Source organism: Oncorhynchus mykiss, chromosome 23 (genome assembly GCF_057628025.1).
Source record: "Oncorhynchus mykiss isolate SJ-2025 chromosome 23, ASM5762802v1, whole genome shotgun sequence".
Taxonomy (NCBI): Eukaryota; Metazoa; Chordata; class Actinopteri; order Salmoniformes; family Salmonidae; genus Oncorhynchus; species Oncorhynchus mykiss.
Genome location: NC_143044.1, coordinates 15,888,012 through 15,914,472, shown reverse-complemented (window position 1 = coordinate 15,914,472; position 26,461 = coordinate 15,888,012). Strand labels below are relative to the sequence as shown.

At 40.6% G+C, this 26,461-nt stretch overlaps 1 protein-coding gene across 1 annotated transcript in view; it reads right to left on the bottom strand.

Annotated features, from left to right (window-relative positions):
• The window catches only part of LOC110502488 (inhibitory synaptic factor 2A), a 30,366-nt gene extending 6,000 nt beyond the window's left edge, over positions 1-24,366 (bottom strand). The window contains exons 1-3 of the mRNA XM_021580538.3: positions 23,918-24,366; positions 15,329-16,514; positions 9,792-9,863 (exon numbers count right to left, since the gene is read on the bottom strand). Coding sequence (XP_021436213.2) covers positions 9,792-9,863; positions 15,329-16,509 — 1,253 coding nt within the window. The 5' untranslated portion in view covers positions 16,510-16,514; positions 23,918-24,366. The remainder of the gene's footprint in view (positions 1-9,791; positions 9,864-15,328; positions 16,515-23,917) is intronic.
• Positions 24,367-26,461: the final 2,095 nt, after the last annotated feature.

The following is a 26,461-nucleotide window of genomic DNA, read 5'->3' as shown; positions in this document are numbered from 1 at the left end:
TAAGGAATCTATTCAATTCGTATCGAAGAATTTCAGTGTTACAGCATGATTGAAATTTAAAGGCAATGTTGCCGAATTGGTGGTGACTGCATTCATGGTAAACACTGCATATGTCGGCTCAATCAGAAATTACCTTTACATTTCTATTGCGCAATCAGTAACACTTCAGCGATACAGACTGAATAGAGCCCTAAGCTCCAGAAGGACATTAGCATGGCTGGGAACTGTATGGAGCAGAGGTTAGACACTCTGGGCCATAATCTCTACGTCCACTGTTTTCTCAGGGGTTTTTTGCATTTTGTTTCCCCAGCCTGCTTTTCAATGGGATGTGATGTGACTACAGCAGTGAGGCCTTTATGCTCTCTCTCTCTCATCTCCCTCCCTCTCCATCCCCCCTGTCCCTCTCTCTGCTCTGTTTGTATCAGTAGCAGTGATGCAATGGATGCTGCAGTATACAAGAGGGAGGGGCTGGGAGTGTCGGGCGGGAGTTGAATTCTGGGTAGGGATTGTAGATTGACTACCTCAGCTCAACTGGGCACCTGCAGGAGCCCAAGCCATGGATTGATTAGCCATATTGGAACTGACTTGCTGTTCGGAATTAGAGGCCACGTCTCTGCTGCTGCTAATCTTGGCAATGAGCAGTTACTGTCCAAGTTTGAGGAATAATTGGCCGTTTTGGTTCTGACTTTTTTTTTAGTTTGGCTCTTTTTAATTCTGCTCACTGTATCCAGGCCAGCTCATTAAGTGGAAGCAAAGAATGGTTTGCCCAGCAAGGTGATTATTGCTGGCTGCCCTATCAGCACTATGAGTCACCACCACAGGCCCTGGCAGGAATAGGCCTGTCATAACAAAGAATGGTCTACTCAAACCTCTACTGTTTGTCCATTTTAGGTTGGATATCTATTTTAATTCACATAGCTAGCGCTGAAAGCCACAGTCCTAACGTAAAAGTTCAAGAAATCAACATAAATCTCAGAAAATAAAGAATAGTAAAAAACAAATGGCTAAACAAAGTATACACTGTAACATGTGAAGTAGATAACATTAATGATATAAGAAAATGGTAAACACTCATAGAAAGAATCATCATTCGCCTTGTAGACTTTAAAAATATATATTGGGGGATTGGGTGTGACACTCAATCCAGTGTGTAAATCAGCAAGATGGAGTAAGGGGATACTGCAGAGAAAAAAATGAACTAGACCATTTGCAAAGTTTTTTGATATATTTACTGCCCATTGCGCTGGCAGAGACAGATAGCACTTGATAGATGGTCGTCTTGCTTTCATTTCCCAAGTCCTATTCAAGGACAGTCAAAAAAAACCCGCAGAGGCACACAATTTAGGAGCTGAAAAACCTATTGAACACAGATGGAATGATAATCATTTCCTTTGTATATATTCCACAGGCCTTTTTCTAATAACAAAATGAATCATTTGCATAGACTTTTCATGGAATGGCTGTGTTTAGGTTACATCCTGGCACTTCCAGTGGAAAATGTATTTTCCTTTTTAAGGTTTGAGAGCTATCTATGGATAATCTCAAGTTTTGAGAATAATTATCATGCATTCTAGACCTGGGTCAGCGTAAAGCTGTTGTCTCTCTGTGATCAGTGCATTGATAAAGATAAAACATATTTTTGCCTCTATCAAAGCAGTTTTCCTTCTCTGCCCTTTATCGTTCCTGGCTCCTTCTCTGCCCTTTATCCTTCCTGGCTCCTTCTCTGCCCTTTATCCTTCCTGGCTCCTTCTCTGCCCTTTATCCTTCCTGGCTCCTTCTCTGCCCTTTATCCTTCCTTGCTGTATATTGTTTAGTTAGTCCTTGTTTGTTTGATTTATGTATCTCTGTCCCAATAGTGTTTATGGTGTGATGTACTGTAAGTCATCGGCATTGTTGGTAAACAGTATATTATTTGCTTCCTTCTATGTGACCTTGTGAATTAAATCAAACACCACTTCAGGATTTCACTTACAATCAACCTCTACTGAAGCAAAGCTATTCATAATTCATGTAACATCTTTACATATCTCCAGCCAAGGTTCATGAATAAAGGAGAAAAGTGTGTAGATATGTTTATCCCCTCTTATATTCCCAGAATTACAAGTGTTTTTCAACACATCGTTTGTTATTTTAGTTAGTACATATATACTCCACATACCCAAAGGACATTAGGCTGCCTACATACATACAGTATTACCCACGTAAAAGCCTACATCCTGTATAGGATCTGTTCTGTTTCTTCCTGTTATGACATGCATTCTTGTATTAGTGTGGAAACTGTGTTTATTTTAAGTAATCCCATAATGATATCACACCAAATGCATAGCATCACAAAAAAGAAGGAGCACTCTTGTTGAATCATTGTGAGACATCAATGGCTGTAATCACTTTGTTAGCATACAACAGCTCATACATTAATACATCAGCATTTATGGTAGGAATTGAATCATTTCAAATCCTCTTTCGTGCCACACTAGTCTTCAGTTAGATACTGTACTAGCAAATGTGATTTGTCACATTAGTTATCTCAGATTATAGATCATCGCTCAAATTATTATTTATTTTAAAAAATCTTTATTTAACTAGGCAAGTCATTTAAGAACAAATTCTTATTTTCAATGACGGCCTAGGAACAGTTGGTTAACTGCCTATTCAGGGGCAGAACGACAGATTTGTACCTTGTCAGCTCGGGGGTTTGAACTTGCAACCTTCCGCTTACTAGTCCAACGCTCTAACCACCAAGGGAACATATTGCTCATGAGGGAACATATTGCTAATGAGACTAAGGTAAAAGAAAAAGCACATCATTACATGAATCATTCCTGCATGCCAATTTCCTTACTCTGACACCATGGCTGTTACATGAAGCATTATTTACGCAAGCAACAAGAGAACAGGGCTGAACAAAATGAGAGGCTTTGTCTGGATGAGAACATTAATTGATTAGGTACTGATTACGTTAACTCAGGTTAAAATGGAGATTAACAACAGCAGCAGCTACTCTTCCTGGGGTATACAGTGCATTTGGAAAGTTTTCAGAAGCCTTGACTTTTTCCACATTTTGTTACATTACAGCCTTTTTCTAAAATGTATTAAATGCATTTTTTACCCTCACCAATCTGCACAGAATAGCTCATAATGACAGTGCAAAACCAGATTTTTAGACATTTTTGCTAATTTATTACAAAAAAAAAACATATTCCTTATTTACATAAGTATTCAGACCCTTTGCTATAAGACTCCAAATTAAATTTAGGTGCATCCTGTTTCCATTGATCATCCTTGTTTCCATTGATCATCCTTGTTTCTACAACTTGATTGGAGTCCACATGTGGTAAATTCAATTGATTGGACATGATTTGGAAAGGCACACACCTGTATATATACGGTCCCACAGTTGACAGTGCATGTCAGAGCACAAACCAAGCCATGAGGTTGAAGGAATTGTCCGCAGAGCTCCAAGACAGGATTGTGCCGAGGCACAGATCTAGGGAAGGGAACCAAAACAATTCTGCAGCATTGAAGGTCCCCAAAAACACAGTGGCCTCCATCATTCTTAAATGGAATAAGTTTGGAACCGCCAAGATTCTTCGTAGAGCTGGCCGCCCGGCCAAACTGTGCAATCGAGGGAGAAGGATCTTGATTAGGGAGGTGACCATGAACCCGATGGTCACTCTGAAAGATCTCCAGTTCCTCTGTGGAGATGGGAGAACCTTCCAGAAGGACAACCCTCTCTGCAGCACTCTACCAATCACACCTTTTCAGTAGAGCGGCCAGACGTAAGCCTCACCTCAGTAAAAGGCACATGACAGCCCGCTTGGAGTTGTCCAAAAGGCACCTAAAGGACTTAAACAAGATTCTCTGGTCTGATGAAACCAAGATTAAACTCTTTGGCCTGAATTCCAAGTATCACGTCTAGAGTAAGCATGGCACCATCCCTACAGTGAAGCATGGTGGAAGTAGCATCGTGCTGTGGGGATGTTTTTTAGTGTCAGGCACTGGGAGACTAGTCGGGATCGAGGGATAGATGAACGGAGCAAAGTACAGATAGATCCTTGATGAAAACCTGCTCCAGAGCGCTCGGGACCCCACACCAGCGGTCATGAGTCATGAAGGCCTACAAATTCCAGGTGACCATTTAGTCACAGTAATTAGGCTTCTCCAAGGTCTGATGCTGATGTTGGTCATTAGTAGCCTACCAAACTTGCTAAATGCCTGGTCCTCAGCACTCAATTGTCCCTCTAATCATTCTGACATCAATAAAAATCTAATCAAAAATCTAATCAAACACTTCCTGAGAGCCCATGACCTCATGTTGAGCAACATTTCTATAGGCTATGCAATTGTGCGAGAAAACAGAGTGATGGCATCTACTAAACAGAGAAGGATCCCATCAGCTTTCTATAGGCTTACAATATTTACTTCTCAACTTTCCTAATATTAAGCAAATTGCTTATATTTACAACAGGAGTATAGCCTACCTGGCTGGCATGAAAATGAACCACGGGAAAAGCATCCTCCATTCGCTGTTTAAGTGCGTTGATGCCCCTGTTTCGATACAGGTGCATGATAATGGTCCATTCTAATTCAAAACAAATTTCACACATATTATTTAGTATCCACTACCATTGAAAAGTTTGGGGACACTTAGAAATGTCCTTGTTTTTGAAAGAAAAGCTTTTTTTTTGTCCATTAAAATAACATCAAATTGATCATAGATACAGTGTAGACATTGTTGATGTTGTAAATGACTATTGCTGCTGGAAACACCAGATTTTTTAAATGGAATATCTACATAGGCGTACAGAGGCCCATTATCAGCAACCATCACTCCTGTGTTCCAATGGCACGTTGTGTTAGCTTTTTAAAATTGTAAACTTGGATTAGCTAATTGATCATTAGAAAACCCTTTTTCAATTATGTTAGCACAGCTGAAAACTATTGTCCTGATTAAATAAGCATTAAATATGGAGCATCAGATTCTTATTTGAGTATCTGGAGCATGTGGGTTCGATTACAGGCTCAAAATGTCCAGAAACAAAAACAAATATTCTGAAACTCATCAGTCTATTCCTGTTCTGAGAAATGAAGGCGAGAAAATGCCAAGAAACTGAAGATCTCATACAACGCTGTGTCCCACTCCCTTTACAGAACAGCACAAACTGGCACTAACCAGAATAGAAAGAAAAATGGGAGGCCCCGGTGCAAAACTGAGCAAGAGGACAAGTACATTAGTGTCTAGTTTGAGAAACACAAGTCCTCAACTGGCTTCATTAAATAGTACCCGCAAAACACCAGTCTCATCATCAACAGTGAAGAGGCGACTCTGGGATGCTGGCCTTCTAGGCAGAGTTCCTCTGTTCACCGTCTGTGTTCTTTTGCCCATCTTAATCTTTTATTTTTATTGGCCAGTCTGAAATATGTATTTTTCTTTGCAACTCTGCCTAGAAGGCCTGCATCCTGGAGTCACCTCTTCACTGTTGCTGTTGAGACTGGTGTTTTCTGGGTACTATTTAATGAAGCTGTGTAGAGTGTGCAGTCATTAGCATACATTGTCATTATAGTTTCTTGTAAGACAAGTGGCAAATCATTTGTAAAAAAAAAAAAAAAAAAGAGAAGTGTAACGGCCCGAGGCAACTGCCCTGAGGGATACTGTACTCTATACTGTACATATCTGATGTTAGAGAAGCTTCCATTGAAGAATACTCTCTGAGTTCTAATGGATAAGTAACTTTCCAATCATGTGATGACAGGTGATGTAAAACCATAAAAAGTTTGTTTTTTCAGTAACAAATTATGGTCAATAACATCCAAGGCTGCACTGAAAGGTTGCACTGAAATCTAACAATACACATCCAAATATCATCTTATTGTTAATTTTTGAGTCATTTGAGTCAGTGCAGTATGAGCTTCACTATATACATGCTGAAAGTCAGTAGTGAACGTGTTCTTTGAAAAACAGAATTGTATTTGTTCTCCATCAGTTTCCTGAAAACATGCAGCAAACTGACTGGTGGGCTGTTAGAGCCCAGTAAAAAAGGGCTTTACTATTTTTAGGCAGTGGAATTACTTTAGCTTCCTTCCAAGCCTGTGGACACACACACTCCTTTTGTTTAAAGCCACGGCAAATAGTGGTGGCAATAAGGTCTACTACCATTCTCAGTAGTTTCCCATCTAGGTTGTCAATACCTGGTAGCTGATCATTAATGATGTTTAACAATCGTTTCCCACCCCTTCCACACAAAATTCAAAACAGCAATCATTCTCTTTAAGGATTACCCCCTTTTTTCAATTTTCGCCTAAAATGACATACCCAAATCTAGCTCAGGCCCTGAAGCAAGGATATGGATATTCTTGGGACCTTTTGAAAGGAAACACTTTGACGTTATGGAAATGGGAAAGGAATGTAGTAGAATATAACACAATCGATCTGGTAAAAGATAATACAAATTTTAAAAAACATTGTTTTGTATTTATTTTGTACCATCATCTTTGAAATGCAAGAGAAAGGCCATAATGTATTATTCCAGCCAGGTGCAACTTCGATTTTGTCCACTAGGTGGCGGCAGCGTATGTGCAAAGTTTTAGACTGATACAATGAATCTTTGCATTTCTGTTCAAAAGTGTTGTATCAAGACTGCCCAAATGTGCCTAATTAGTTTATTAAAAACTTTTCATGTTCAAAATTGTGCACTCTTCTCAAACAATAGCATGTGTTCATTCACTGTAATAGTTACTGTAAATTGGACAGTGCAGAAGGATTGACAAAAAATAAGCTTTCTGCCAATATCAGATATGTCTATGTCCTGGGAAATGTTCTTGTTACTTACAACCTCATGCTAATCGCATTAGCCTACGTTAGCTCAATCATCCCATGGAAGGGACACTGATGCCGAAGAAGTGTGAAATGTCACAATAATAGTAGAGAGAATAATTTATTTAAGCTTTTATTTCTTTCATAACATTCCCAGTGGGTCAAAGGTTTACTTACACTCAATTGGTATTTAGTAGCATTGCCTTTAAATTGTTTAACTTGGGTCAAACGTTTCAGGAAGCCTTCCACAATAGGTTGGGTGAATTTTGGCCCATGCCTCCTGACAGAGCTGGTGTAACTGAGTCAGGTTTGTAGGCCTCCTTGCTTGCACACAACTTTTCAGTTCTCCCCACAAATGTTCTATAGGACTGAGGTCAGGGCTTTGTGATGGCCAATCCAATACCTTGACTTTGTTGTCCTAAAGCCATTTTGCCACAACTTTGTAAGTATGCTTGGGGTCATTGTCCACTTGGAAGATCCATTTTCACCAAGCTTTAACTTCCTGACTGATGTCTTGAGATATTGCTTCAATATCTTCAATACCTCATGAAGCCATCTATTTTGTGAAGTGCACCAGTCCCTCCTGCAGCAAAGCACCCCCACAATATTATGCTGCCACCCCCGTGCTTCACGGTTGGCATGGCGCTCTTCGGCTTGCAAGCCTCCCCCTTTTTCCTCCAAACATAACGATGTCATGGCCAAGCAGTTCTATTTTTGTTTCATCAGATCAGAGGACATTTCTCCAAAAAGTACGATCTTTGTCCCCATGTGCAGTTGCAAACCGTAGTCTGGCTTTCTTATGGCAGTTTTGGAGCAGTGACTTCTTCCTTGCTGAGCGGCCTTTCAGGTAATGTCAATATAGGACTCGTTTTAACTGTGGTTACAGATACTTTTGTACCTGTTTCCTCTAGCTTCTTTACAAGGTCCTTTGCGGTTGTTCTGGGATTGATTTGCACTTTTCACACCAAAGTATGTTCATCTCTAGGAGACAGAAAGCGTCTCCTTCCTGAGCGGTATGACGGCTGCGTGGTCCCATGATGTGTTTCCTTGTGTACTAGTGTTTGTACAGATGAATGTGGTACATTCAGCCATTTGGAAATTGATCCCAAGGATGAACCAGACTTTCCCATGATGTTAAGCAAAGAGGCACTGAGTTTGAAGGAAGGCCTTGAAATACATCCACAGGTGCACCTCCAATTGACTCAAATTATGTAAATTAGCCTATCAGAAGCTTCCAAAGCCATGACATCATTTTCTGGAATTTTCAATGCTGTTTACAGGTACAGGCAACTTAGTGTATGTAAACTTCTGACCCACTGTTATTGTGATACAGTGAGTTATAATCTGTCTGTAAACAATTGTTGGAAAAACGACTTGTGTCATGCACAAAGTAGATGTCCTAACCGTCTTGCCAAAACTATAGTTTGTTAACAAGAAATATATGTTGTTGAGTTGTTGAAAAACGAGTTTGAATGACTCCAACTTGAGTGTATGTGAACTTCCGATTTCAACTGTAAGTGGATGTCACAGATCCATTACTATTGATATACATTCAAGTTGGTTGAGTGATAACTTGGGTCATGTTCCAGTCATTAGTCACGGTAAGAAGCTTCCTCTTGAGAGGACAACTAGATGATAACCAGTCAATGTTCAGGTCACTCTGTTAGCATTAGAGACCTTATCTAACATCTAATATCAACTCTAGTAACTGTGGACTAGACTAGAGTCTATACCTGGTCAAATTATTTAGAAGTTCCCTTAGCCAAAGTTTTTTTTTAAATGCATGCTGTTTTTTCATGGATAAAGTGTATGTACTTAAGCACGAGTTGTTTACTAAGATGATGATAATGAGTGCAAAAAATTGACATGAAAGTATTTGTTGAAATTGGTTCACTTTTTAAATTTAGATCTCTGCTATAGCAGTCTCTGTTACGGTGTTTATTTGCGACATCACAAACCCTGCTATCTTATGTTTTCCCCTGTGAGTCTTTCCCTGCCTGTAAGGCTGGAACAAGCCGTACAGCTGAAGAAGCAGCTTGCTGGCACACTAGGGTACAAAAACAACTAACATCTTGATGGTGACAAACTTTGGAGGCTCAGTACCATGATTCAGATGGTATGCTTCCGTATATTCTGTAATATTCTATATTGTTTAAATTGGAGTCGATCTCTGAGATGGATGTTTTTATTCTTGTCTCTGAAGGCAAAGTGAAGGAATTAGACTCTTGGGAAAAATGGAGTCACAGTGTGTACACATTTGCAACCTGCCTGAGGATCATTTAGATCTCTCAGACGAGTGGAGAAGTCAGAACATCTATAGTTTTCTTTATTTATTTTATTATCTTCAACCATGACAATGTTATATGTGCAGAACCTGCATCTATAAATTAAACTCAATTTGCTGCTTCTAATTCCGTTTATGTGTTAATTCCTTTCTACATTCACTACATTCCTCTATTTAAATGCTCACCAGATTCTGAAATAAGAGTTGAGGATGTCTATACATAATTGTAATAGGATATCAATAGTTTATTTTCATAATTGATCTGACCCAGATAGGAGTGTTCTCTTCTCCTTCAGTGAACTTATCATTGATCTCAGACACACCATTTCCTAGTATCTATTTCCACCTCAGATTCACGTGGATGGTGCTCAATAAATTGATCTCACTCTGACAGAAGTATTCTATCAATTGTCATTATTGTTTCACAATCGAGCTACGCCCATTAATACTTCATGCAATACCATTAACACCATGCAGTGATAATAATGATATCCTCTGAGTTCAGTAAACTATTCAATTCTACTCATTACCAGAAAACACATTCTACTTAATTGACTCTTAGCACTTGGTTTGCCACATTACAGTATATCACCTCACACATACAGTACATATAAGCATCTCTCATGCCATGTTGTTCCATTACAGGTGTAAGTGACCTTTCAAGCTGTAAACAAGCTGTAAACAAGTACTCACCTATAAATGATGCAGGCACTGTTTCGACACGTGTCACAGTTGGCTGTGTCCTGTCCCGTTCGGTAGGAAAGCCTGGGGAGAGGTGAAAGAATGGATGATGCATTTATTTCATTTTCATTTATCTACTTTCCAAACTGACATGGATTTGTGTTAATAATGCTAGTCTTTTGTGAGATTGGGTTGGCCAGGTAATAGACATACTCACTAGATGTAATATGCTCATCTCTATCCTTATGACACAGTATACAAGTGGTTTTCATAATATTGTTTTCACCAGACTTTCTAACAGAACTAATGCATTATTAACCATGTTTATGAATACTAAAGAAAAATCAATATATGTTGGGCTCCATCCAACTGAATGTATTCAGAAAAGAATGAGATTTAGGGAGGCAAAAGACAATCAACATGACAAATGCTGTCTGTCTTCTTTATCGCATTCCAAAGAGCCCTAAAGCCCAGTCTCCGCCCTGTATTGTCTTGTCATTACTTAGATTGCTATGCTTCCTCCATCTTTGGCACAATTGTATGTACATTCTGCTCCTGAGGCATACTTACAGTAATCAGACATAAGTGTGAACTGAGCATGCATGGAGATTTGATGGCATCTATATAAATCTCTCTAGTAGTCTCTAGTGTCAACAGTCCCATCCTTCATGTCACATACGTTGGGATGTCACATACGTTGGTGGCAGTGTTGGGATTTCTCGTTCATGATGTGTAGGGAACAGTGGAGGCTGGTGGGAGGAGCTATAGGAGGACAGGCTCATTGTAATGGCTGGTGGGAGGAGCTATAGGAGGACAGGCTCATTGTAATGGCTGGAATGGAATGAAAGGGGTGGGGTCAACTGGAAAGCAGAAGGGGCAACTGGGTCCACCAGGACATGTAATTGCTTATTGTCACTGGGGGATGATGGATGAGAACTAGAGGGGTTGAACTCTGCTGCTCACCATGTCATAAGGATGACCTTATCTGTCTTGGATGGATCAAAATTGCAGATGGGAATGCAAGGTCACCAAGTTCATCTGTCCATGTCACCTTAGAGGTTGCTCTTGAATGTGGAGTTGAGGGCCTGAATACACAATAACTCTTTGAGTCACACAAAAAGAAGGGAGGTTTTTTGTTGAGATATTTCAGTGTTACCATGATAATCAAGGTCATCACATTTCTAGCACAACATCGTCTACTGTAAATCTAAACTACAATTGTATTTACTGAACTGTATTTTCAGTTAATCTAGCAATGTACCAATGTTGTGTTAGGCCAGATTACTTTATGTGAGGACACTGTGTCGGAAAGTAATTCTCTAAGCTCTGACACTATAAGTCATCTCTAAGCTGTGCCACTGTTTGCTGGCACAGGCTCACTCCGGTGTTATTTGCTCGTCCTCACTGTGCAAATAAGAAATCCTCACTGTCCCTATAGCGCTGACTTCCACATCACTGTGTGTGCTCTAAAAGCAGAGCTTTCACCTGAGAAATCCATCCACATACTGTAATGCCTTTATCCCAGTGAGAATAAGACTGGCTTTCAGACACTATTCCGTTCCACCGGAAATCTGTGACCATCACTTTGAAGACAGACAGCTTTAGAATGGCTTGGCAGGGAGCGAGAAGGTGGGGAGGGAGCTGAGATACTGGGGCCTTGTGGTGACGAGCAGGCTCTAATAATAGTGGTCAAACATACTAAAGGGCCATATGAGCCCATACTTCAGAGGAGATGAAAGCCAGTGCTTTATGATGCGTTGATAATTGGTCCTTTTAAACTAGGCTTCAAGGAGCGACATCAGGGGTACCGTGTTCTCTGGTGGCTGTGGCGAAGGCTTAATGCAATTTGCTTTGTGCCACTCTGGATTGTAGTGATGGAGCAGAGCAGACAGCCTTCTGCATTCTGTCTAATGATGAAGAGGTTTGGCCTTTTGGAGTTGGCACATAAACTTTATGCACTTGTTAGTACCTCTGTACAACTGAGCAAATATACTTAATGATATCTACAGTTCAATCAGAGACCACTTACTTCCTTGCTATTGGAATGAGATGACACAGATAGCATTGATGTATGTATTCACAAGCTCAATTTAGCTTACACATACTGTTAGACCACAGCAGTTTGAAGGGCTGCAGGACTACCAAGAACATCAAATCTCAGTGATGACTGAACCACACACACACAATGTATGTACTCACTTGAGTATGTCAGTTATGTCAATTCCATATGTGACTGGTTACAGGATCCTAGGATTATTGTAATGTTTTGACAAACTGTTCTTTACATTTTATAAAACCAATGTTCCAATGGTCCAATGTTTACTTTTTTTCTCAGTTGGCAAAAAATCTACTGGCCCAGACAGAATTTTGACTTTTTGGGACATCAAATCAAATCAAATTGTATTGGTTACATAAAAATATTTAGCAAATGTTATTGTGGGTGTAGAGAAATTCTTGTCATAGTGTAGTTTTAAAACGCATTGGAGGCCATTACTATTTTTTTTAAAAATAGCATTGTATTCAATAATTGTATTCATTAATTCATTTTTATTTCTAACGTACACTAGTGTCTGTAATTTAGAGATTTTTTTTACATAAGAAAATAGGATGCTGACCCTTTAAGTCAAAAACAGATATCAACATGGCTACAGTAGCCTAGCCAAGACAAATGCTAGGTGTCTTTTTGTATCTTTCTTTTAGCACACTATCGACAGTAGCCAGCATATTGCTAGTACAGTATGTTCGCTATTGAAAGTTTACTTTTTAAAATAACTTTCCCTAAAATAAATAAGCTCTTCGTGTAGATTGATGGGTGCTTCTTTTTGCTCTGGACAGCTTGCGTGTGCTGTGTGAAGACATCAACTCACGTACAGCTCGAGCCCTCGAGAAGTTGTGACTCGCGGGAACATGGTGGTTCTTGAATGAGTGTCCAATCATATACCTCAAAAACCAATAGCATAACTTTTCTGTGTGTAGTCTTTAATGGTTTTCAATGGTAGACTGCAACAGAGCAGGTTAATGTTGAACTGGAATGCGAAAATGCTCTGATACTGGCACAAGGAGAACCATTTGCCAACATGTTTTTACTGGCCCCGTTAATGTCTGAACCTGAAAAGTACAAAATGGTTCGTCATACACTGCAATTGGAGAAAGTAATGGAAAATTAATGCAGCTTTTAAAGTTGATAAACTTGGATACCCACTTTGAGAAAAAGCCCTTTTAGGTTTTGCTGCAATTATCACAATGGCTAGAGAGCTCTTCCTTGTATACGGCCATTCAGCATTGTTCACACTCTCTTAGCGCCACCCATCTCTTCAACAATTGACATGTAAAAACACGAGTCAGCATGGAATTGTACTACAGAAAGTAATCTCTCACAACTGAGCTTTGTCTATAGCACCAGCTAAAATCAGGGCAGCAATGTTGTTGAGAGATGTAGCCACAATTTTTCCATAGCTACAGTTGAAGTTGGAAGTTTACATACACTTAGGTTGGATTCATTATTAATTAAAACTCGTTTTTCAACCACTTCACAAATTCCTTGTGAACAAACTATAGTTTTGGCAAGTCGGTTAGGACATCTACTTTGTGCATGACACAAGTAGTTTTTCCAACAATTGTTTATAGACAGATTATTTCACTTACAATTCACGGTATCACAATTCCAGTGGGCCAGAAGTTTACATACACTAAGATGACTGTGCCTTTAACAGCTTGGGAAATTCCAGAAAATTATGCCACGGCTTTAGAAGCTTCTGAATAGGTTAATTGACTCCGTTTTAGTCAATTGAAGGTGTACCTGTGGATGTATTTCAAGGCCTACCTTCAAACGCAGTGCCTCTTTGCTTGACATCATGGGAAAATCTAAAGAAATCAGCCAAGACCTCAGAAAAAAATTGTAGACCTACACAAGTCTGGTTCCTGTTTGAGAGCAATTTCCAAATGCCTGAAGGTACCACGTTCATCTGTACAAACAATAGTACACAAGTATAAACACCATGGGACCACACAGCCATCATACCGCTCAGGAAGGAGACGTGTTCTGTCTCCTAGAGATGAACGTACTTTGGTGCGAAAAGTACAAATCAATCCCAAAACAACAACAAAGGACCCTGTGAAGATTCTGGAGGAAATAGGTACAAAAGTATCTATATGCACAGTAAAACGAGTCCTATCCCGACATAACCTGAAAGGCCGCTCAGCAAGGAAGATGCCACTGCTCCAAAACCGGCATAAAAATGCCAGACTACGGTTTGCAACTGCACATGGGGACAAAGATCATACATTTTTGGAGAAATGTCCTCTGGTCTGATGAAATAAAAATAGAACTGTTTGGCCATGAAGACCATCGTTATTTTTGGAGGGAAAAGGGGGAGCCTTGCAAGTCGAACAACACCATCCCAACCGTCAATCACGGGGATGGCAGCATCATGTGGTGGGGGTGCTTTGTTGCAGGAGGGACTAGCGCACTTCACAAAATAGAAGGCATCATGAGGTAGGAAAATTATGTGGATATATTAAAGCAACATCTCAAGACATCAGTCAGGAAGTTAAAGCTTGGTCACAAATGGGTTTTCCAAGTGGACAATAACCCCAAGCATACTTACAAAGTTGTGGCAAAATGGCTTAAGGACAACAAAGGCAAGGTATTGGAGTGGCCATTAGAAAGCCCTGACTTCAATCCTATAGAAATTGTGGGCAGAACTGAAAAAGCGTGTGTGAGCAAGGAGGCCTACAAACCTGACTCAATTACATCAGTCCTGTCAGAAGGAATGGGCCAAAATTCACCCAAGTTATTGTTGGAAGCAAGTGGAAGGCTACCCGAAATGTTTGCCCCAAGTTAAACAATTTAATTAAAGGATATGCTACCAAATACTAATTGAGAGTATGTAAACTTCTGACCCACTGGGAATGTAATGAAAGAAATTAAAGCTGAAATAAATCATTCTCTCTACTATTATTCTGACATTTCACATTCTTAAAAATAAAGTGGTGATCCCAACTGACCTAAGAAAGGGATTTTTTACTCGGATTAAATATCAGGAATTGTGAAAAACTGAGTTTAAATGTATTTGGCTAAGGTGTATGTAAACTTCTGACTTCAACTGTATATCTTTCCAAAAATCTGTGATAGCCAAGATTATCTATAAACTGACCATGTAAGCCCCCATTCTGTTATAGACAGACGCCTGTGACATGATAGACCAATCAGGACTCATCTCTTGGCATCTTCAGTCCCTCCATTATCTCAGCCAATCATGGCTGACCAGGAAGGATACTGTCTTTCTCCCTATATAGCTCAGTGCTTTCTCCTTGGCTAAACTAGGCTCGTAATTTAACATTTTTATCCATAATTACAGATCACATACTAGTTTGTAATCAAGGCACATGAAAGTTAATATGTTCAAGAAGGCAATTCCGCAAAAGAAATCTTAAAAAATCTATATATTTTATTTTCAAACCACCCTCCTATGAAGTAAGAACTAGAGTCAAACTCCCACCTTGAGGAATTTGGGCACATTTGATGCATAGTGGATGGTTCAACTCACCCTTCTCTTTGAGCCTCGCCCTTCTCCAGCTCTTGGATGACCCCCAGTAAAACCTTGATGGTCTCCTGACTGGAGCTGATGAGGTTTTCCATGGCCTGGAGCTTTCCCTTAATATCCCCATTCCCAGGTAAGGGCACTATCTGCTGACAGGCACCCTGCCGTCCTGGAGGACAAGCCTGATCCTCCAGGCCCGACTGTGTTTTCCTTGGGGCTGGTAAAGTCCCTGATTGGTACTGATGTGCCTTTACCTTGACCACAGAGCAGCCAGCACTGTGGGGGTGGGGCAGTGTCTGAGACTGTTGTCCATTGGGCTGCATGGCCTTCTTGCGTTTGTGGTGCACCGACGGACTCCCTAGGCCTAGACTTTCCACTTGCGTCAGGGAGTTCCAGGCAACAGGACTTGTGACCTTTAATCTTGTGTCCTGTAAGAGTTCCTCGCAGTTTGCCAACTGGCGTTTGGCGGAAGGGTTGGCACCCATCGTGTCCACTTTGGATAATACTTTGTGTTTGGTTCTCACGCCAGAAGCCTTGTTCTTCGGCTCTCCCATGGGAGTTGGGTCATTTGCAAAGCACTCTGTGTCCTTTGTGAGGAGAGAAGGGTCCCGGCATTCACGCCTGTCTACGCAGTTGGCACCGGATAACAGATCCTCTGTGCCACTGCTGTCGTCCCTGTGGTGGAGCAGTGCCTGCGTCTGCCGCACATGCTTCCCTGCACCCTGAGATGACGAGCACTCCTCTAAACTCACTGCCTCGTCCTGACCTTTCAAGTCACTCAAAAACCCATTGTTTTGACCCTTGTAGTCCTCTACCAAGGCCGTGTGTTTGATGGTGTGTCCTTTCTTTCGCTCGAAGGGGAAAGTCTGGTAGTGTTTCGTAAGGTCTGGTGACGTCTGAACACCCGTGCTCTTAGTCACATTGGGGATGGAGCGCCGCGCAGGCATCGCCATGTACTTCCTGTATGCCACTTTACAGGAAATGGACCTTGCTCCTCGCCCCCCTGCCCGCTGCTCGTTCTGGGCGTCACAGATATCCTTGAAGCGGACTTGTAAGGCTTTGTTCCTCTTCTTCACCTGCTGTTTGCCGTCAGGACCGTATTGTGCCTCCAAGCTATGTGACGGGCCTGTCTCTGAATCTGACTCTGAGTTGGAGAGCACGACCCTGCTGCTCTCCTTGCTCACCATGGTTTCTGGGAGAAGGGAGAGAAATATACAGTGTATGTCATAATATGCTGGGGTTTAATCACAGTACATTTACTTTAGGCAGCAGATCGTTTTTATTTTCTTTGTTCTGTTACTGAGCAACTAACATCTAGACTGTCAGGGCCCAGTTGCATAAAACATCTTAAGTGTTTTCCTTAAGGGTTCACATTAAGGAATAATTGTCCCTTATCTAAGATAATTGTTTAAGGGTGTTAAATAGATCCCCTCAACTATTCCCTTAGGTAAGAGCATACTTAAGGGGTTTTACTGTAGTTTGAAAGCATGTACGGCTGAAAGAGTATCTGGTTACCATGGAGACGGCCTGATTCACCGACTAAATGTTTCCTCAAAGAGATTACGTATTTTGTGAGATAACAGAACAGAACTTTGAAAAATCAAGACAGGATAACCAAATTGCTTCAGAAGAAAATAAACCAAGTTTATTTTAGTTACTTTTTTCTCAACTTGTTTCTATTTCTTTCTAGCACATCAAGCTAGCTTACAGAGTAGATAGCTAACTAGCCAGCTAGCTTTGTAGCCATGGTTTGTGCACCTTCCATTGTTTAGGTAAGTAGCTAGCTGGTTAATGTTTTCCTTTTGTAACCAGGGCAGACGAAAACGACATTCAACTCCACAAATGACGTTTACATTGAAATCGATACTGAATGAAGCAGTTAATGGGGATCCTTAACTTTGCCACTCAATTTAAGGGGGGGATTCACCTTAAAATGTTTTGTGCAACTGACTTAAAGTTAATGAAACTTTAAGGGAAAAGATAACTTTAAACGTTTTATGCAACCGGGCCCAGAGATGAATTTATACGAGATCACGATTTATGTCACAGATGAGACACACACAGACACAGACTTATTTTATATTATTATTCTTATGACAAATAAAGATTTCTATAGATATTCCACATTCAGAGCTGTCGTATTTAAGGGGCTGTATTGCATTGAATAATGTTTGACTTTGTGTCATTGGAATAGTGTACGAGATTTATAATAGATTTGATTACTAACGGACTAACATGGAAAGCAGTTTTAGGGAATGAAATTGTGTTAAAAGGAAATATCAGAGCTGAGCTAGTTCATCATCTTTATACGATGAGACACTATGTGATAAATAAACCCGAATGCATCATTTGTTACTACACAAATGCAGGCCCTTCATGGCATAGTCACTTCTCTGAAAGCAATCACGTTCAATCATTTTGAGACGTAGTCAATCCATCAGTATGCTTGGTGACATACTGTTTTTTCATCTCAAATTCCTTATAAGTCCAAAGTCCAAAGCACTACCCCACACAATTTGCTTATAATGAAACAGACTGTAATGAGGTTATGAAGTTATGTAGAAAAATCATATGTATGTCATTGATATTTCGGAGTTATCCAAGAGCCTGTATTAGCCTTAGCATTGCCTTCTGTCCATGTGGGCAATATATGAGCACTGATTCTACCACACGACCCCTAATGTCACCTGCATAAAAGGAAGAAAGGAAGCCCCATTACCAACGTTTTAAAGAGAGTCTGTCAGTACTTCAGGTCCTCTCACTCACACAATATTAAGATAGCATTGGACAAGGGCTCATAAAAGGGGCAACTGAATGCATTGGGAATCGTGCCAGGTGTTTTACTTTGTAGCCTTGTAGACATTATGACCTTTTTTGTATCTCAGACTACAGATGAAAGGGAAGCCTTTTTAGATATATTCTTCTTGCCATCTCAAACCATTGAATTGTATCTAGATCCATACAAAGTCCCCTCGAGTCGTCCTTACTTTATATTCAAACACAAGACAAAGCATGTAAAGAAGCTAAATGCTAATTCACACATAGAGAATATATACTGTACATTTAAAAAATCCTCATTCCCTCAAGGTTCTTGAGCAAACCTGGAGTGTCATATGATAATTTTAAAGACAACTGAGTATGTGTCACCGCCACAGCTCCTCTGAATAACCAGTTACGTTTCCTCTTCCTACTCACTCCCTACTTCCCAGGGCTACCTATCACTGCTAATGACCAGAGGTTCTTCCCTGGTTTGGCCCCAATCATCCAGGGGATTATGAATAATGCATTGACTCTAAAATTGCAAAAGTAATCCTCTTAAATCTCCTTATGAACTCTGGCAGACCATGCTGTCTGTTACAATTGCCCTTCAGTTCTTCATACAGAAATGTTAGATAGAAAACTCCACATCAGATGCTATGATTGAGTGGTCATCGCCATAATTGTCTAGTGTTTTCTGTCAGTTATTTGGACATAGGACTGTGCTGGCTGGTTATATACGTATATATATATATATATATATATATATATATATATATATATATATATATATATATATGAATGTATCACTATCCCTGCTAGCAAATCTATAACATTGCTGACTTACGATATTCAGCTCTGCCTCCAGCTCCAGCATGTGAACAAGCTTCTAGAGAGGTGCTCTTGAGGTGTAGTGATTGACATGCTCTCCTGATAAGGCGTGTTTGTAGGATTAAAATGCAGCCTATCCACTCTCATAAATGGTATAGTAATGGTATTACAGAGGCATTGATAGCAGCACTATCAATGGCATTGACCTTGACACAGCACACGTGATGCATATCATCAGTGAATGGGAAACCATATCTCACTTGCAGTTTGCTGTCTATCTGCTGCCAAGGCATGTTTTCTCAGTGCATCAAATCATAGCAATCCGTACTATTTATGTTGTGACACCACATACTAATTCCCCAACACAGTGGTGGTTGGTGCTGTTTAAGCATATTGGATGGCTGTCATCCATATTCTATTCACCCAGCTCAATGTAACATTGATAGGTTTCGGCTAGTACATTATACTCCGTATACCCATCGTTGCTACAACCTAGCCCATGATTGAAAGTTTACAGCGTCGGTGCACAGGTCGAGATGTTTTTTTTGTTGCAGTCAAGGTGACAAGCAGTGACCCATTCAATACTGTCTTGCACACTCTTGCCTACATGTAGCGGATCTAGAGTGTAATTATTAGTCCAACAATTGTAAAGACGTGTTTTTATTGGACAAATTCAGGTAAGTTTATCCCCGTTATATTCCACTTGCTTCATTATAAGAAAAGTTTTTTCAATAGAATCGGCGGAATGAATACACACAAAAACAGTATGATCCGTATGCTCTCAGTTGTCTGTGGTCAGGCGAAAAAACCTTTTCAAACCAAACCTTCGTATCATAACCATTAACCACTACACACAGCCTACATCGTTGTGATAAAGTGGCTTAGCAGCTACACCGGCGGGCCCCGGTGGCAATAAATAAATTAAACCAAAAATGTACTTTGACTTGGAAGAGTGCCAGTGTTGGATAGCCATTGCCAGCTAGCTAACATAGCATCCCTCTCTGTTTGTGCCGGGTGTTTGAGTATGCTAAACAAGCTAGCTGCAGCCACCAGCTAAGTAAGTGAAATTTAAACAAAAAATATAGACAGCTCTCTTTATTGCCCTCTCTCTCATTTTGTAAGAAATCTATTGTCTTTCTCTCTCTTTTTTTTACTAGGCAAGTCAGTTAAGAACAAATTCTTATTTTCAATGATGGCCTAGGAACAGTGGGTTAACTTAACTGCCTGTTCAGGGGCAGACCGACAGATTTTGTACCTTGTCAGCTCGGGGATTTGAACTTGCAACCTTTCAGTTACTAGTCCAATGCTCTAAGCACTAGGCTACCCTGCCACCCCAGTCAACTACTCACCACATTTTATGCACTGCAGTGCTAGCTAGCTGTAGCTTATGCTTTCAGTCCTATATTCTCTGATTAGGTGGACAACATGTCAGTTCATGCTGCAAGAGCTCTGATAGGTTGGAGGACATCCTCCAGAAGTTGTAATAATTAATAATTAGTTTTTGTATTGAATTCAATGTACCCACAGGAGGAAGGAAGCTAGCTGTCCTACGGCTACACCATGGTGCTACCCTACAGAGTGCTGTTGCGGCTGCTGTAGACCTTCATTGAAAAACAGTGTGTTTAAAATCATTGTTTTGGTAACGTGAATATATTTAGTACAGTTGTATCTCAAAAATACAACTTCTAATGTTTTGCTATTTTCATTTTTTATGAAATTCACTGAGGAGGATGGTCCTCCCCTTCCTGCTCTGTGGAGCCTCCACTGCCACACATGTACCCTTAAACGAACCAAACAGTACCATGTGAGATCATTATGTGTACCTCTGAAGGCACATTATGTGTATTTCAATCTTTTTGTACCCCAGGGAAGAATACTGTACTCTAACCATACCCTTTTTACTGAGTGTGTATGGCACAAGCCGAGCACTGCTCACAGCACCATGAAAGTGTTATTTACACAACAAAATTAATTCATATAACATACAGTACTTCACAACTCTATTTGTGGAGTAATGATCATTAGCATTATCTACTGAAGAACCTAATTGCAGAATATGATATGGCATAGGTAATTACATGGTAAAAGGAAAAGCTACTTGTAAACCTAGGTTGTTTCTCAATATTATCAAAAAAATATAACTTTTTTAATGTTTCACTATTTATTTATTTGATTCACTGAGGAGGATGGTCCTCCCCTTGCTCTTCTGAGGAGCATCGACTGCCCCAACGCACCAATTCCCCCATGACACCATCTTGGAAAAACCCATTATACAGAGAGAGATAATTAAGATAAAAGGCCTGACATGGTGTGGTATAAGGCCAATATACCACGGCTAAGGGCTGTTCTTACGCATGACACATCGCAGAGTGCCTGGATATAGCACTTAGTTGAGGTATATTGGCCATATACCACAAACCTCAGAGGTGCCTTATTTGCTATTATAAACTGGTTACCAATGTAATTAGAGCAGTAAAAATAAATGTTTTGTCAACCCTTGGTATACGGTCTGATATACAGTACCACAGCTTTCAGCCAATCAGCATTCAGGGCTCGAACCACCCAGTTTATAATAGGGAATATCTGAGGACACACGCCAGATGTGTGTGTTGCATAGCATATTGGCACCCTTTTTAATACTATTATGCCAAAAGAGGAGGGGCCATAACTCTTTGTTGGGTACTTTGTATCTACTGTTTGATCATGCAAGTTTACCTAATCAGAAGTACTTCGCCTTCCATTGCACAATATGTGATTTGAGAATAATGTGCGTGATGTGGGGACATCTGTAAGAATTGTTTTTCTTATCATTATCATACTGGTCTTCCCCACATGAAAAAATACTACAGTTTACTATAGAATATTATAGTACTTACTATAGAATTCTGTAGCAAATTGTAGTATACTTTAGAATACTATACTCCACACTGCAGTGTCCCTCGATCATGTTTAGTACTTACTATATAATTTTTTTGTATACTGTAGAATACTATACTACACACTGTAGTATATGTGTGGTACTTACTATATATTTATGGACATTCCCACCAAGTTATAGGCTAGGTATCCCCCAGTAATGCACATCCTCATATCTCGGTTCTGTCTGTCTGGTGAATTCTTAGTAACTTGCTGGGCTGCAGGATACACCTGAGACAGTGTGCTTTATGGCATTGGCTTAAAAGATTCATCACTGCACTGCACTTTCTTTTACAGAGGAGTAGGGGAGCTTTTAAAAAGGCCTCAATTTGCTCATCTGCTCACTGAAAGCCAGTGCTATGAAATGGATCTTCCGAAGAGTAAGTTTAGCATCGCCATGACAAGGAGAAGTGCATTACACCTGACGCATTGACATGGTTACAAGGGAGAGAGAGCTGTGAGGAGCTGAGGGGTGTTTCCCGGAAGCAGGAGAGAGTGAGATGGCAGATTGGTTAATGTTCCCATGCCTTACAGTAGCTGTTCCTTGCCCAATTGTACCATATTTACAGGTTACTGTGAGCCACCCTTTTTACTCGCTCACTGACGAGGGTATGGCTGCTGGTGTTTCAAAGAAAGAGTAAGATCATTTGAATTGCTCCAACAACAGAAAAGGATGAAGGAACTAAGTGGTTGGTTTCTCATAAACAGAGCCAAGAGAGAATACAATATTTGATTAGACTGATAGAGAAAGAGGTGGGGTCCTAGGATAGAAGATGGTTTGGGAACACCATAAGCGGGTTTCTAAGATAGAGGTTTCTGTAGAGACAGAGATTGGTTTGAAATGAGGCAGGGGGAGAACAAACTATCTGAACTGGTTCCAGAAGCCTCGTTTGCACCTTGCGCTAATGTGGATTTTGTGATCTGATCAATATGATCCAATCAGTGTCATATCAACACATGGTATTAAAATGTGTCTCTTATCTGTCCACTATGTCTGCATTGTTACCAGATTTCCTGTTGCCTCCCTGTAATTATTTTGAAAAAAATATGAATTATTGACAATTATTGATGTAATAAATCAGCTTTGTTTACACTTGATCGATATCCAGATACATTGGATCCCTGATTACCTCCGGAGGTGGTCAGGAAGATCTCATCACAATCAGATCACAATGCGTCTTTTAATCATCTACACCTGCCCCAAAATTTGGGCACAATCCGAATGTGGACAAGATCAGGACAAAGGATGCATGTTAGCACCAGGTATAAACGGGGCTATAGAGAGAGAAGGGTGGGATGACTATGAAACAGTATTTAATAGACAGAGAGAGGAGAGAGAGAAAATCTGATCTGCCCTCTATGTGATGCAGTGCTCTGCCGGGAGCGTCAAGATCACATGTCATTACTCATGATAAGTTGCGAGTCCCAGGTGGAATCCTCATCTCGTCGTCACATGACGCCTTGAGGAACACATCTATCGCTCATAATAATCACTGTACTTTCAGCAGCACTACTGTAGCTATGGTATGTGTTCAACACTGAACACCAACTACATCTCACTGTCACAAGCACTTGAGCACTATCATTGATATCCCTAAAAATTATACAATGCCAATGATCACATGTGTTAGCCCATTGAAAAGAGCAATAATGGTCAACCCATAAGTGCAATCGATCAATGCTACAAGACTAAATCAATATGTAAAATCTAACTGAATATTCACCTGAACATTTCCTTGTTCAGTAATCTGTTCATTACACTTTCTAAACAGGAAATCAGATAGTATCAGCCAAAAGTGAAACAGATAACATAAAGACAACATCATTGCTTTCTCCAGATAAATTGTGAGCCTTTTACTGGTTGGCTAGAATGCCCCCTTTGAATCCTCCACATATCAGCGTCTAGACAATAAAGCAACCGGACATACAGTATATCAGAGCAAATACAGTAAAGACATTCAAACCACTCGGGCACCTGCTGTATCTTGACAAATCAAAGCTGATAAACTGACTCTAAGTGCAGATTCTCCTATGTTTCTATATTAACTTCCTATCGTTATTACTATACAGACTTAAGTGTTAAACACTTACCTTGAGAAACAAATCAGTGGAGCAAAGGATGAGAAAGCAGAGATCTCCCACTGAGCTGGTGCATATCCATTCATGTAGTGGCATAGAGAGCTCCGTCCAGAGAGAGGATAGGGTACCAAAGAGACAGCCACTGCAGTGACAGCTGGATAGTTGTGGCACATCGGCAAAGGTTCAGGATAGAAAAAAACGGCCTCCAACCCCGTAAGGTCCACAATGAAGTCCTCCCTACTTCTCTCTCTCTGTCTGACTCTCTCTCTCTCTCTCTCTTTCACCTCATTCAAGCATCACTGACACTCGTCCGCTGCCGCTCCTACACTCACCGGCAATAGGCACTCGTACAGTACATGCTGCTGCAATCCCTGTGCATTTGGGAGTGTGCGTGTTTGTGAGTGAGAGAGAGAGAGAGAGAGAGAGAGAGAGAGAGCAAGGGAGAGGGGAAGAGGGAGGATGAGAGCTAGGGAGGGTGAGAGAGGGGGAAAGCGCAAGCTGCTGGGGAAAGTCCATAGTTGCCACAGCTGGTGAGCTCATGCATTAACAGTAAAAACCTCCTTATCGTGTCCTCTGAGCTGGCGTAGTGGCATAGGGTCTGGTGAGCTGTTATATCATCTGAACGGCTTCCCAGATTGCCTGTGGGGAAGGCTCTGAAATAATAATGCATTGTGTTTTTAATTGGATGTCTCCTTCCCTTGTTACTTTTAGATATCTGACACCCTGTTTGTGAAAGGAGAAGAGAAGAGACAGAGGGGGAAGGAAGAAAAAGCGGGAGAGGAAATGTTGGAGGAGAGAGAGGAATTGAGAGAGTATTAGTATGTAGTCTGGAAGGAGAGAATGAGAGGAAGAGATGTGGACACCAAAGAAGAATTAATAAACTGTATCCAACTCTGCATGTCTACCGCTGATCGCTGACCTCAAAAAGAGAACTTGACTTGCAGCCGTTTTACCATGTTACTGGGATTTGCATATACTAGCAAGAAAAACAATGCCTACAGTATATCAAAGCCCATCTCCCTTTGAGTTCTTGATTGGTGCAAAGTGTTCTATTATTTTTCTCTGCATTCAAGGTCAGTGCACAGGCAATACTTCCATTCTGTCTGTGGGTTGTGAAATACTTTACTCAGTTGGCTGTGATACATGCTAGATATTGTGCAGTGAAGTGTGGTGTGCATATCATGAGGGTGATATGTGATATATCAAGATGGTGATATGTGATTGGAAAGGATCTTCAAAACAATAAAATCCTCCACCATTGTATGTTTTCTTTTCCTCTGCTGGGTAAGCTACTGCATAACAAGGTTGAAATACAGCAGAAATGAGACACTAAGGCACCACAAGTGGCTGCTGTGAGAGCTCTCAGCCAGTGTGACTAAAAGTTTGCCTGTGCTTTGCTTGAGTAAGCAACCTGCAGAAAAGCTTTCCAAATAACGTTTGTCGTGCAAAGAGATGAGGGGGAGGCGGAATGGTAATCTGCTGACTGCTGTCTTATTGATTTAAAGGGAGTGTAGCACCTATTTCCCAATGCCAGAAATGCATATAATGTTAACTTTGAGCACCCAAAGATATCATTCACAAATGATAAAACTCTTCAATCAATTGTTATAATATTGTAATCTTGTTCTAAAAGTTGGGTTTGAGGTTTTCTCCAAATCAGCAATAACTTCTGGAAACAATCCCACAATAACCCGTGGTGAACGTCACACAGTGAATGAAAAGATTCTTTAAAATGTGTGAGAATTGGACATCTACTCGTCAATCTGAGGGGCACATTTCATCCCTGAGAACTTTCAGAGTCATCAACAATGGAAGGAGGGCTTCATCAAGAAGTTGCTTCTCAAAGTAGATGTTGTCCATACCATCAATGGGGCTTCTAAAGCATCTCAAACAGCCTGCTGCACCAGCAGAAACCGAGAATTACCACGGGCTTCAGTGAGAATGGAAGTGATGAGGGTATGTGAAAGAACTAGCTTGGTACCTTGATGCTAATGTTAACTAGCTATAAAGCTACCGCATTTAGCTCATGTCTTCCATCTAAGTAAGACAGATAAACCTAACCAAATGTCGACATGTCTGAGACAAAAGTCCCTAGTGGACTACCAAGATATGATAGCTTTTTACACAGAGATGGAAAAGGGGGTGAGTAAAATAGAGAGATGGAGAAAAAGGAACATTTATCGTGGATACATTCTAGGACTTTCGTCACCTTAATCATATACTTTGCACGCGAACCGCCACCCATTTTGGAATAAGAAGCAATGAATGTATTTACGTGTTTGGATGCCGTTGTACATGCCACTTGTACATGCTCCGAGGTTCCATCAGATGTCACAATGTCCTTCTTCTTAGTTGTTCGGTATCCAATGGACTGTTTTTGTTCATAACTTGTTCTTAGCCTGTGTGGATAGTCAGAGTTTGAACCCCTTTACATGGACAGCTGCAATCTGTTCATGTGCAGGTATAGTCTGGTGAGTTTATCTTTTTCACCGTTTGTTGTTTCAACCGTTTCCCACATGTAGCTAACACTCCATGTTTCCTGGTATGGTAGGTGAG